The 14,028-nt window shown below is 40.6% G+C and overlaps 1 protein-coding gene across 2 annotated transcripts in view; it reads right to left on the reverse strand.

The window, feature by feature from the left end:
- The window catches only part of NCAPD3 (non-SMC condensin II complex subunit D3), a 47,977-nt gene that overhangs the window by 20,537 nt on the left and 13,412 nt on the right, over positions 1–14,028 (reverse strand). For both annotated transcript variants that reach the window (XM_048827177.2, XM_048827176.2), the window contains exons 9-19: positions 13,245–13,317; positions 12,348–12,473; positions 11,901–12,153; positions 11,324–11,386; positions 11,052–11,135; positions 5,519–5,592; positions 4,509–4,643; positions 3,535–3,755; positions 1,643–1,834; positions 1,199–1,296; positions 959–1,074 (exon numbers count right to left, since the gene is read on the reverse strand). In XM_048827177.2, the coding sequence (XP_048683134.1) occupies positions 959–1,074; positions 1,199–1,296; positions 1,643–1,834; positions 3,535–3,755; positions 4,509–4,643; positions 5,519–5,592; positions 11,052–11,135; positions 11,324–11,386; positions 11,901–12,153; positions 12,348–12,473; positions 13,245–13,317 (1,435 nt within the window). The remainder of the gene's footprint in view (positions 1–958; positions 1,075–1,198; positions 1,297–1,642; positions 1,835–3,534; positions 3,756–4,508; positions 4,644–5,518; positions 5,593–11,051; positions 11,136–11,323; positions 11,387–11,900; positions 12,154–12,347; positions 12,474–13,244; positions 13,318–14,028) is intronic.

Raw genomic sequence — 14,028 nt, forward strand, 5'->3', positions numbered from 1 at the left:
AGCAAAGCACAGTGGTTCCTACAGCAGCTAGTGTGGTTACTGCATTTTTTTAAGCTATTTACATAGCTACCCATGGTAGGTGTCTAAGACACCATTATGAGGTAGATGCGATTAATGTTGGGAAAGAAAATTAATCCATATGTAGGAAGAGTCTAATATTGAGGGAAAAACTCATGCCAATTTAGCCCTTTTTTTTTTTTTTTTTTTTTAAAAAAAACAACACTGCTTAGGGTGAGCTCCAGAGCTTAGCTACTGAAGATCGCCAACTTCCCAGCTACTGAGACAGAGCAGACAGATGGGGCATAAAAGGAAGGGAAACCAGGTGGCAAAATTAAAAGGGATGCAGAATTCTCCACCCGTAAGTTAGAACCTCCCTAGCTTTCTTTTATAATGAGGTCTGCAGAATGGGGAAAGATCTTCACACAAACCTGCTCCCTTTCCCAGTTTGCCTTGGCTTTGTCACAAGCTCTTCCATTAACATAGCCTGAGAAACACGGTCACCTACTTGCACTTGTTTGAGTCCATAGCAGGTTGGTAGTGACCAACTTAATCTATGGTGGCATACATAGAACGTGTCTGTAGCCTCAATATAAACTAGTGGAAAAGCATCCAAAACACAAAACCCTGTATCAAAATAGGCACTACTGTAGGTCCCTTAAGGAAGTGAATTCAGCGGATTTCAACTGCAAAACATTCTCTTAGGGAAAAAAAAAAAAAAAAGAAGCAGCAGCTCTCTCAAACCCATCCCTAACACTAGGTGCATGCCAGTGCTAGCATGATATACCAATCAAGATGGCTCAACAGAAGAGAGGTGCAATTTTCTAGAGTCAGAAGTCTCTTTCCTTTGTGCGCTGAAGAAACCAGCATTTTCAGGAGAGGAAAATGTCTCCGTCTTCAAGAGACGACCTTCTCGAGATGTGTGAAATACACTTTTAAAACAGTCTATTCGAAGCCCCACCTGTGCCTCCCCAGGGGCATCTGTGTATGCATGGCAGAGCTTCTGCAGAGCTTCAACAGCTGGGCTGATCACCTCCAGGGGACACTTAAACTCCTTCAGCCAGCACTTGATATCATCTGAAAAAAAGGTCAAACACCTAGCTGAGGTGAGTGCTCATGCTAGCTGACTATGAATAGAAAGACAAAAATACAGTGGAGCTGGGAGGCAAAGCTGAACACTGACCCACACCAAGGCACTCACCAATCAGCCTGCCCTGGGTGTTTCTGGGGAGATGCTTCGCAACGTGTCCAATTACACACAGGATGTGACCTGCGGTATTAGTGCTGGTATTTTGCTGTCTGAAAGGCCATAAAAGGGACAAATAGAAACATTAATCCAAGAAGAAAAACTGACTAGAGTCAGAAAATCCTTTCATTTGGATTATGCATGCTGAAGGCAGAACTGTCAGGGTGAATGAAAACATTGCTTGAAGGCAACTTTAAGGTACTGGATGATCGGGCTCTAGCTCAAGGCTGCAGGCCACTGCTTCTCTCCTAGACGGAAGCACTGTTAGTTTAAATTAAGCACTTTGATCTAAGCAGTCACCAAACACTCTACCTGTGGAGAGACAGGAAAAGGAGATCGTTTTCTTGGCCTGCCCTGCATGTCTTTTAATTGCCGAATGATTAAGATAAAGGCACACACCTGCTGACACTGTCCCAGGATTCGATTATCTTGGAGTAATCCAGCTTGGGTGAGGAACCTGCTACCTTTGCGAGCACCATCCAGGCTGATGCAGCATGCTCTGTTTCCACATATGACATTACATTATTTATGAAAGTGGAGGAGAATTTCTCCTTCTGGGACCATACGTAAAAAGCTTTGTTTAAATAACGGCTGCAAGGAAGACAGAAAGGAGAAAAGAGCTAAGCATGCCACAGACAAAACAGCTCATCTCTGAATCTATACTAAGGGCCAGCAGTTTTAGCCAGGCCACCCTTCACGCAGCAGGCAACACAATGAAGTTGGTGACATTGCCGTCTGGTGGCTATTTATGTAAAAAAAACTTTTACTTCTCATTGTTCTGAACAAATCAGGATTTCCATTCTACATTTAATCCCCAAATATTTACATCCTCTCTTCCATATTCCAGTTCATAATTCAGGTGCACACAAAGCTTCTGCCACGTAGATATGGATGTATCACTATAGATATCAGGTCACTGCTAAATTGGGCCCAATGTCTGGTATGCTTATAGCCAAGAAAACTTAACTAGAAGAATCCAGCAGGGGAAGATTTTTTGTTGGCGGTTTCTAGCCAACATCCACAAGCCAGAAGAAGATAAATTTGTTATTAAGGCACAGGACTGGGATTTAAGGGTCTGGATTTACCCCCATCTCTGAGGAAGCTCCCTCTGTGTCATTAGGCAATTCACTTTACCTCTCTGGGTCAAAGTTTCCTCTTTTGTCAAACAAGGACCATGATACTTGCCTTCCTCATGCTGGGGGAATTCTGAAACTCAATGTTCATCAAGTGCTTTGAAATTCTCAGTTGGAAAGCGTTATGGATGTGCAAAGTATGATATACAAGAGCCAAAATTAGACTGGTAAAATGATTTTACAAGCCAGAAAGGCAGCACGACCGACAGATCAGTTTTCTATTTAAGATCTATTACATGCTGTTGACTAATAAACATAAGGCTGCTTTTAATCAGTGTTTTGTCCCTGTCATTTTGTGTGTCACCTCATCTCTTTTGCTACTTCCCACAGCGTTCTGCAAAAGGCAGTAAGATACTATTAGTCATAAGACAAGTAACATATTGTACACCAGAATGAAGAGAGGGAAAAAAAATCCCATGTACAGTGATCTCTATAAATATATAGATGGTTATTTTTCTCATCACCACACCCTCAATTAACTTTAACAGTCCAAGTTCCTAGCAATACACCAAAAGACACACCACATGTGTCATTCTCCCATTCGAACACTGGAGTTCAGAGAAAAGGAATCAAAGTTAAAACATCCAATACACAGGAGAACTGTGCTGTGCTCACCAATTGCCAACATGGAAATAATTGGCTGTTGATTTTCAGGCCTGCTATACCCTGCCCATTAAACTGGTAGAGCAATGCAAGCAGCTCAGAATATAACAATACCCACATTAGCACTGACAGTACCACTTAATAGTAACATGTACTTGTTTAAATCACTTTGAGATCCCCAGGCGAAAGATGTATCAAAAATTAATTAAGCCTCACAACATCCCTGTGCAGTAGGTATTAAATACATTTTAATTGTAAGTAAACAGAGATACACAAAGGTTGGAGTCATACAGAAAGTGAGTGGCAGAGACGGGAACAGAACACTGAACTTGTGTCCCAGTCCTCTACTCTAACCGACAGACAAGCTGCTATTGCTCTACAGTGTAGTCAATAATCTCCTGACACAGGATTAGCTGGACACATTTCACGTATTTTTATAGGAGTACAAGCATTATAACAGCAATACATGCCTAGAGAAACACTGAGTTGGAAGGGGCCAACATACGAGTCCAGACTCCTCTTTATTGACTGGAATTGGCAGTACAACTGACCTACCTCAACTCCTGATTTTCTGCAGTGATGAGGGCAAGGAGATCCCAGGCCAGTGTCTGGTTTCGGTCTTCATGCATGAACTTATTATAGTGTTTAATGTGCTGCAACAAAAGCAGATCCAGGCAATCCAAGGCCTTTTCCTGCACAGAGTTCTCACTGTCCATCACAACAGGGACCACACCTGTTAACCAGGCCTTCTGTATCATAACATTATTGTGTTGAGTCTAAAGAGAAAAAAATTCCATATTAGAAATACTTTGAAGCCAGTAATTCAGATTCTACGCATTCAGATGCTATGGTGGGATTAATGAGAGCCTGGACAATTTTAGTTTCCAAGGTACTGATGAAGCAGTATTGAAGTCTTACAGTGTTTGGGACCAGTAGCCTTAAATTTCTAAATCACCATGCAATTGCTGAATATTATATTCATGCTCAAGATATCAGTTATTCCTACTGATCTGAGGTTTGTAATATTTATTTTCTAAAACTAAAATCAGTCTCACACAGTGTCCCAGGAAAGCACTACAGCAGGTCACTTAAAACGAACGGTAGTGAGCTGCGCCTAAAAAAACTTGTGCTCTTATCCTCCTTTGCTAACCTTTTGTAAATAAACATCAAAGCAGGAAAAATCTTTCAATGATACAATCTGCATACTGCAATCTCAGTACAATGATTCAGACTTTTTTTTTTTTCTGACCAGGTGAACAACAAATGTACCAATTTGCTACAGGAGAGCCGTATGAGAGCCAGAAAGAGATGTGTATAACAACAGGAAATGTCAATGTTATTCACAACTATGTGTAAGAGTAAGATAGGTCTTTCATGTCAAAGGCAACAAAGTTAAATCAATCTAAAGAAATTCAGTGGAGAAATAAGTGGATAGTAATTTATGTGGTCTTTTCCCTCTTTTTTTCCCCCCTTTAAATAAAATTATACTCTGCCAGTCTCGGTAAATATTGTGCGCTCTTTCCCCTCACCATAAGGAGCTCTGTAATAGACTGTAGTGCCTGCTTCCGTACGGAGACGGCAGGGTCCCGGCAGCGATCTTGAAGAGTGGACAAGTCTTCTGGGGTACATGGGATCACGTTGTGCTTCAAGATACTCGTGAAGACCTAGAAATCAAACACCGTGACAACACTGATAGGAATACAATGGGTGCACATTTGGCTGCCAATGAAAAATCCAACCCACTTCCTATTGATTTCAATGGGAGAAGAACTGGTCCCAACGACGGTAAATCTCAAGACTTAGAGATACACTGGGGGACACAAAAACTGAAAGTGAACAGGCTTTGTAACAGCACTTAGGTAAAGTTAGCTTCACCTTTCCCTCTGTACAGTTACAGTCAGTTTCCCTTTGCATTTGTGTGGGTCATCACACAGTAACAAGGAAAAGGAAAACAAACATTCTATAGACCCAAAACAGTATATTTGTACAAACATAAATCAACCAGGAGGAGAACTGTGGGGCAGGGATTATATGCCTATTTTAACTTTTTTTTTTTTTAAACTGACTAGATTTCAAGAGGACAGTCTCTTTTTTCCAAGACCAACTGCCTCTTATTCTATGATTTTTTTTTTTTTAAACTAAAGCAGCACACTCCAAAATCGAGGCTGGATAAAATCCAGTTCCTTTGTAAATGAGTTCATGAATTCTTGAGTAACTACCCAACAAACATGCCTCAATTTATATAAGGAAGTTGCTTAATATAAAAGCCTACTGACATTTGAAAAGAAGCCCTATTTCTAAAGTGAACTTCAACGAGAGTACTGGTAGAATTCGTTGTGCTTGCATTATTCACTCATCAATTAACAGGAACAAGTGGAGAAGGCATTTTGAAAGACCTGCCTATATGCTGCAGGAGCAGCAAAATGAGGCCATGATTCTTCAGTGAGCTCCATGTGGGCAGATCACTCCATGAATTCATTGCAGAATGTTAGCCTACATGTTTATATTAATAGCACACAGTGCTCAGTAGAGAATATACCTGGAGTGCAGACTTCCTGACATTTGTCTTCTCATCCCCTGCTCTCAGTCTCAGCATACCCATAATCTCCTTCCCTGTCCAGGGAAAGCATGGAAAAAGAATCATGAGATCCAACACAGGTAGAGACTGCAGCACCACCAGGAGATACTGATAGGGCAAGCAGCACATCATGACAAGGTAGAGCACAGCTCCGCACTCTGTTGATCATCAATTGTTGACAGGAAAAGAAAAACCACATAGTATCTGGCAGGTAAACGAAAAAAAACCCCTGATTTTCAAATATTTTATTTGTAATTTTAAGTATATTTGTATTGCTTTTATATTTTAGGTAAAATCCTGAAAGGAGAGTTATGTACATAAGAATGGCTATACTGGGTCAGATCAATGGTCCATCTAGCCCAATATTCTGTGTCTGACAGTGGTCAATGCCAGATGAATAGTGCCAATGAATAGAGCAGGACAATTTCAAGAGATCCATCCCCTGCCACGTCCAGTCCCAGCTTCTGGCAGTTGGAAGTTTAGGGACATCCGGCGCATGGGTTGCATCCATGACCATCTTGGCTAATTGCCATTGACGGGCCTATCCTCCATGAACTTATCTAATTCTTTTTTGAACCAAGTTATACTTATCCATGATTACTCCAAGGTCTCTTTCTTGTGTGCTAAAGGCTAATTTAGAAACTATCATTTTGTGTGTATAGTTGGGATTATTTTTTCCAACGTCCATTACTTTGCACTTACCAAACACTGAATTTCATCTGCCATTTTGTTACCCAGCCACCCAATTTTGTGAGATCCCTTCGTAACTCTTCGCAGTCAGCTTTGAACTTAACTATCGCACCATTTACAAACTTTGCCATCTCACTCTTTACCACTTTCCCCAGATTACAGTATTTATGAACACTTTGAACAGCACTGGTCCCAGGACAGATCCCTGGGGCATGCTGCTATTTACCTCTCTCCATTGTGAAAATTGACCACATATTCTTACCGTTGTTTCCTATCTTTCAACCAGTTACTAATCCATGAGAGAACTTTCCCTCATATCCCTTGATTACTTACTTTACTTAAGAGCCTTTGGTGAGAGACCTTGTCAAAGGCTTTCTGAAAATGCAAGTATACTATATCGACTGGATCACTCTTGTCCACACACTTGTTGACTCCCTTAAAGAAGTCTAATAGATTGGTGAGGCATGATTTCCTTTTTAAAAAGCTGTCTTGACTCTTCCCCAACATATCATGTTAATCTGCGTGCCTGACAATTCTGTTCTTCATTATTAGTTTCAACCGATTTTCCTGGAACTGAAGTTAGGCTTACTGGACTGTAATTGCCAGCATCACCTCTGAAACCTTTTTAAAAAATAGGTGTTACATAAGCTATCCTACAATCAACCAGTACAAAGGCTGACTTAAGCGACAGGTTACATACCACAATTGGTAGTTCTGCAATTTCATATTTGAGTTCCTTTAGAACATTTGGGGGATACCATCTGGTCCTAGTGACTTACTGCTGTTTAATTTATCAATTTGTTCCAAAACATCTTTTATTGACACCTCAGTCTGGGACAGTTCCTCAGATCTCTGTCACCTAAAAAGAATGGCTCAGATGTGGGGAATCTCCCCTCCATCCCCTCTAATATCCTGGGACCAACATGGCTACACCAACAATTTTTAAAAGGAACCTTTTTGCCTCTAACCACCTCTTTCACTCTGCTAATTAGCCATGCTGGCATTTTTTTAGTCCTATTGTTCTTTTTCTTATTTGGGGCGTACAGTTAGTTTGAGCCTCTATTATGGTGTTTTTAAATAGCCTCCTTGCAGCTGGCAGGCATTTTACCCTCGTGACTGTTCCTTTTAACTAGCTCTCTCATGTCTGCGTAGTTCCCCTTTTTTAAGCTAAAAGCTACTGTGGTGGATTTCCTTGGTATTTTCCCCCTGTACAAGTATACTAAATTTCTATTACCAAGTGGTTCAGCTATAGTCATCTCTTGGACCAGATCCTGCATTCCACTTAGGACTAAAGCAAGAATGGTCTTTTCCTTGTGGGTTCCAGGACAAGTTGAGCCAAGAAGCAGTCATTTAATAGGTCTAGAAATTTTATCTCTGCATCCTTCCCTGAGGCAACACATCCCCAGGCAAGATGGGCGTCGTTGAAATCCCCCATTATTATTGCCTTTTCTGCTTCTGTAGCGTCTCTAAAACGTACTAAATGTTTTAGAAAATAAAATAAAAATAAAGGGAATGTGTAATTTTTGACCAATTGTTTTTCTTTATAAAGAGGCCTCGGATCATTTTTAACCTTAAAAGTCTTATCAAATTAACACTGTGCAAAACTCTCAAGAAAGTCTGTATGATGGTAACTCTGCTGTTTGTGGGATAGAGATTTGGGTAGTGGGACATGAGAAAACTACTCGGAAATAATCTAAGATGGGTTACAAGCCTCACACACTAGAATTTCAGTGTGCTTTACAAACATTAGTGAATTAAACCTCACAACCCCTTGTGATGAAGGAAGTATTAATACATCTATTTTGCAGATGGGGAACTTATGGCATAGAGGGGTCAAGTGACTTGCATGAAGTCACAAAGTCAGTGGCAGAGTAAAAATAGAACCCGAGAGTCCTGATGGAAGCAGAACACCACTTCCGTTCCCTATACATGGAAATTAGGCCTAAAGCTTTATTTTCCTTGCAAATACTGAAACAAACTTTTATACATGATTAGGGGAAATTATATAGTCTACCAGTGAGTTTATTAACCGGTAGATGTAACTAGGCTCTTATATTGTCAGTTATCACCCTTGACACCCAGAATAATCAGCATTCTAGCACTAAAACTGGTTGTTCTGGTGAACTAGTTTCAATCCTGCTGTTATCTTTCAGAGCTCCTATAGTGGAATTTCCTACATGTTCATCTTCTTCCAAGTATACTTTGCAAAGTCTCAGCGTAAAACGATTCCCCAATAAAACACTGTTTCTATAATACATGTCCAGCTTGGAGCACTGCGCTTCTGTGTTCTGGTCAGTAAAACCCTGATCCAAAGACCTCTGAAGTCAATGGGAATCATTACTCTGTCTTTAATGGACTTTGGATTGGGACCTAAATGCCTTTTTAATGGGCAGCTATTCTCTCCACTTGACTTCAGCTGCTAGATGGCTTGATAGTGTCAGATCCTTTTACAGGAACAGAGATATACTGCCTTAATTAGTAGCAACAAGTTTTCTGGGGAGGTCAGTCCATGACAAACTAAACTATTGCAGGGGGAACCAACTGGCTAAGATAATCATGCTCTTGCCAACTGGCACTGACTGAGCATTTCAGCATAATGGACAGGAACAATACCAAGGTGACCTTCAGCAGGCGGAGAAGGACTATAAAGGGAATGAACATAATGTAGTACACAATAGGTACTACAGGCTCTGTAATGTGCATTAACCCTATTGTATTCCTGTGGGAATTCTGCACCGGAAAATTCTGCACCAAAAAATTAAAAAATCTGTGCACAGTATTTTAAAATTCTGCAAAATTCTGCATATTTTGTTGGTCATATGGTTTCAATTATTTTGGTAATTTAGTTAAACTACAATACAATGGATGAAGATTTGGAGTGGGGAGCATTGGAGGAAATCGCCAAACTCCCTTTCCTAATAGTAATGTAGCAAGGTTTGACCCTTTATTTCTAGTTATTAGTCAACAAATATATGTAGCCATATGCTCAAGGTTACATCATAGACAACTGAAGAACAAGTAGGCGCTGGGGAATCAAACACACAATTTGTATTGGCTACTGACCATCTCCAGAAAGGTCAGTAGCAAACAGTTCATGGAGCACATTCCAATAGGAAATTTTTTCAGTCCAAAAATTTAGACCAGTTTTAATTACTAAAGCACCATAAGCATTTATGAGGCCATACTGTCCTTTACACCACTCTGGCAATGTAAAGGAGCCTTAAGACTTTTACACCTGTTTTATACTCCTGGGGGAGTTTACTAGAACAATGAAAACAATTCACTAAGCAGGCAGGATGCTACATTCTGCTCTGCCTGAGAGAACAGAGCCTGCCCCACGCCTAGCTCCTCAGAAACAACCCAAAGCTCTGCCCCTCCATGCCAAGTGTGCTGTAATAGCGAGCGAAAGGGACAGTTTCTCTCTCTCTCACGCATGTCTGCCTAACCCTTCCTAACCCCTGGCGGTGATTTACGTCTCAACCAGCTGCTCCAGGCGCCCGAATCAACCTGCCTGCGCTGCTGGGGTGGGGCGCGTGACCACTCTTGCGGCTTCCCTTTGCTTCCCCTTCAGAAGTCATTTTTCTGCAGAGAAGCCAAGAAATTTGCAGGGGACGTGAATTTTGCACACATGCAGTGATGCAGAATTCCCCCAGGAGTAGCCCCATTGGGCCAACACTGCCATTCTTTTGTCTCTTCTAAACATGGGGTTGATCACATTTTGAATACATTGTTTACCATTTCTTTTCTTTCTAAAATATTTAAACTGTTTGGTCCTCATGTAAGTAAGAAATTAGCATAGGCTTGAGTCAAGTATAATGCAGCCAGACAACTCTGCTAATGCACCTCAACTCTGGCTCACATGTCCCTGGTGTTCCAGCTATCCTATCAAGCACAGCCAACCCATTGCACTGAGTTATTGTTATTAATTTGTTTTATTAAGTGCCACACTCTTTACTCCATGGAGCCTACAACCTAAATAGAGAACACATCATACACTGAGTGGCCTAGAAGGCATTTCTATCTCAGAGAGTAGATCTTATAAGAATATCATATGTTTTACTGAGTGGATTCTTATTGGTTTTAAGGAAGGATTTTAACACAGAAGATAGGAGCCTGTCACACTGAGATATGGAGGGAGTTCCTGTGTAGGGAGCAGCATGCGACAAGTAACGAAGACATACATGAGGGACACAAGGGGAATAGTGAAGTGGGATTAGCAGCAGTACAAAGGGAGTGGTGGTAGTGGGAGTAGTAAATATAAGAGCAAAGATGTAGGTACAGCTGTGCAGTTCCCAAAAGCTCAGGACAAGATGCCAATACCTGATGCTGCAGAAAAGTGAATTCTAATCCCACATAATGCACCTAGTAAGTGGTGCAATATTTATGTGGGGAAAATATATTTGTTCCTTGTGCTCTGAAGCAAGAGATTTTATTAATATTATTACAAGCAATGGAGCTACAAGTGTTATCATCCACATAATTTACTCCTTCCAAAAGAGATGGTAATTAATGTGCTTTTTGACAAGTGCTTCTGCCACATCAGTAGAAATGAACATCAATATGTCAAGATTAAATACACTTTCCAGAGTGGTTCTTCCAGACTTAAATGGAAATGGAATTTCTTTAAAACTGAAAATTCTAACCCTCCCCTCATTACATAGAAGTGGAACCTAAAATCGCTACGGAAAGATCTGTTTACTTATATAGAAAACTAAATGCTGAATACACATAAGAGGCTCTGATTGCTGTTAGACACTGCCAAAACCTAATATCAGCTGAAAAGACAAATGTGATTTTGACCTACCATCGAACACAGTGGTATCACCATCCCTGGTCAATTCAATGGTCTTGAAAGTCGGAAGAGTCTTCAGTGGATGGTCGGAGTGAGCTAAGAGAAAAAAAAGTAAATCAAAGGATTAAGAAGACAAAAAGGATATGTTCTCTGCACAGTGTGGCGCATCACTAAATGGAGAATGTGATGTACCCACCCCGAGATTTCATATATCAAAATTATTTCTCTGTAGAGAACATAAGGCATGTGGAGGAAAAACAAACATTTTTAAGAGAAGACTTTACCTTCTGTGTGGGTTACCAAACTCTCAGGGTAGTTGTTTGTGTCTAAAAGTATATGACCAGAAGCTGCAGAAAGAAGAAAAAAAAAAATCAAACAAGATAATTCCATTCAGGATTCTTCTTCTTTCCAAAAATAATCAGGCAGGTAATCTAAGAATAGGAGACTGCATATGCATTACTGGAGCATGCCATCTGGCTTTTTAATCACACTATGGGAAGTTTAGCATGCTAAACATGACAGATTTAAACTTCCCAGACACTAAAGGTTTCTGAAGATAATAACTGTGTGTCAGGAATGAGGAATTTATTTTTTAAATGAGTCATTAAGTAGTTTGTAAATGTCTTTCAAAGTCATCACACAGCAGAGTCTATTTAAACCAGTCATACTGTCAATAAAGCCTTTCTAAATATAAGTTGTAATGAGTAACAAGACGACTACCTTTTCACTTTGTCATAACACCTAAGGGACCTCTGCCCAGATTTCTAATTCCTTGACAATTAGATCTTTGATCTCCCAATAACTGTTCCCCCAAAAATTCAAGAGACATTTAGCAATACTGAATTCAGCTGCCATACTTACTGCCTTGTAATAGCTCCTGTATACTCTCCAACGTAGTGGCAGCTTTCATTTCCAGACAGTAAGCAAAACTGGATAGTGCTTTGCTGCGGACCGTAGGTGCCTTGTCTGAGCAGCGGCCGAACACCATATCCTGCACCAGAAACTTGTGCTTTAGAAGCTTCTGATGATCCACAGACAAGGAGCTGTCCAGTTTCCTCTCCGGCATATCCAACAAAGCTAAGGCTACATCAAGGGCAAACACCCTGTAGGGAATCTATGGAAGTGAAGAACACCAGATTCTCTACTACGGCAGTGTTAAAGCACTGAGACATCTATCACAGCTGTAATCTAGTTGCTATCGGCCGTCAGCTATAAGAAAAATACTATTTCGTACTTATACGGCGTTTTACCTGCTCAGAATACACCGATGTCCAAAGGTCTGGTGTATTAAATAGGATATACACTTACCTTGGTATTATGTGAGTATCTATAAAGCCAAGCTATAAAATCAGCATACTCTGCACAAGGGAGCTTATTCAGCAATTGCATCAGGGCTTGTGCGGCATAGGTACGATAGTCAGCTTTATCTGGGACCTGAAATACAAGGACAAGGGAATTTGCCAAGACCAATATTCGGATGGTCTGTTATGATAGCTAAAACACATTTCAGTCCTCAGAATAAATATCAGTTTATTCAAGAGGGTAATACGGCCTAGCAGTGCAAGCACAGGACTGTTAACCAGGAATTCCAGCATTCTAAGCTTGTCTTTGCCAATGGGTCAACATATGGCCTTGGGCAACGCACAAACCCTCAAAAGCAAAAAGATTCCCCCTTTATAAAACGGGGATAATGCTAGCTTCCCAAGGCAACTGTGAAGACTGGAAAAAAGTGATCTTGATTTAAAGGGTGATCCATGGACAGCTGGCTGGTCACAGGGCTCTTGTAATCTTCGTTTTCAGGTACTAAAGTCACCCTGACAGTAACTACACATATGTTAAATGTTTCTCTATTTTTACTTGGCCACATAAGTAATTGGTTTGTCACAAGATTGAATTTTTTCGTTTAAGATGTCAGTAGAAGGTACAAGCAATTGTGAACAGTGGAGAAATGTCCATGAGAATCTCTCTGCTAAGATGCGTGCCATACTTTGACGGTTTGAAAACACTTACATGGATCTAAAGAGAGTCACTTTGTCACAAGAATCTCAGACATACTAAAATACCCAACAGAAGACCCATGGTGATAAAGTTTAAGTGGTGAAAGTTAAGGAAATAGATTCTCCACGTTCATTCATAGGCATCACATTTTATCCAAGAATAGTGCCACTGTCTTTAGATCCGAGACATAAAAAGGAGCTAACATACCTTGGCACAGATATGCTGCAGTAAGATTCGGAGCACAGGAAAGGCGACTTCCTTTAGTTCATCTACTATAGAGCTGTACAAAACAGAAACAAGCAACTTATAACAGGTTGCTATTGTAATAGGGAGCAAAAAATTAGCACAAGGTCATCTCCTACATTCAGACAGGCAGCTGTACACAGAGCTTCCTTATTCCTACTCTGACAGTTAAATATTGTTCACTGGTCTCTGTATAAACTGTGCTTTTAAAATATTCTTGTTTCTAAATGCAGGAAGAGGAAGTCAGAAATAGCAGCTGCTCCCAAAAGCAACACATTAGAAGTAGGGTACGAAAAACAAACTCCGTGCAACAGTTAGCCAACCCCCACCCTCTTGTGACTGCTGCATAGCATAACGTTGTAAAGCTCCATACCTGGGTCAGTTCTGTTACTAAGCCCACCAGTACCCAAGTGTTTGTTTAATTGCATCTAACTGGTGAGGACTTCAATCATTTAGCTAGAGCCAAAAACTTGAGCAGCACTTGGCAAAACAGAATTAGATGTGTCCCGTCTGTCCCAAACACCTGTGTTCTCCAGTAGACAAGACAAAGGACAGCAGTAAAGGTAGGGGATGTCACAGAAAGATGGAGCGCCTATACAAGAAAGATTCCTGGAAGGAGCAGGTATTTATGAATAGGGTTGGAGGAAATAACAAGCCCTTGGCAGATGAAAGTAGAATATTGTTCCAAGTATAAGGGACAGCATAAATGAAAGCAAAAAGCTAAGAAATAGAAAGATGAGAATTAAGA

This window comes from Caretta caretta, chromosome 22 (genome assembly GCF_965140235.1).
Source record: "Caretta caretta isolate rCarCar2 chromosome 22, rCarCar1.hap1, whole genome shotgun sequence".
Classification (NCBI taxonomy): domain Eukaryota; kingdom Metazoa; phylum Chordata; order Testudines; family Cheloniidae; genus Caretta; species Caretta caretta.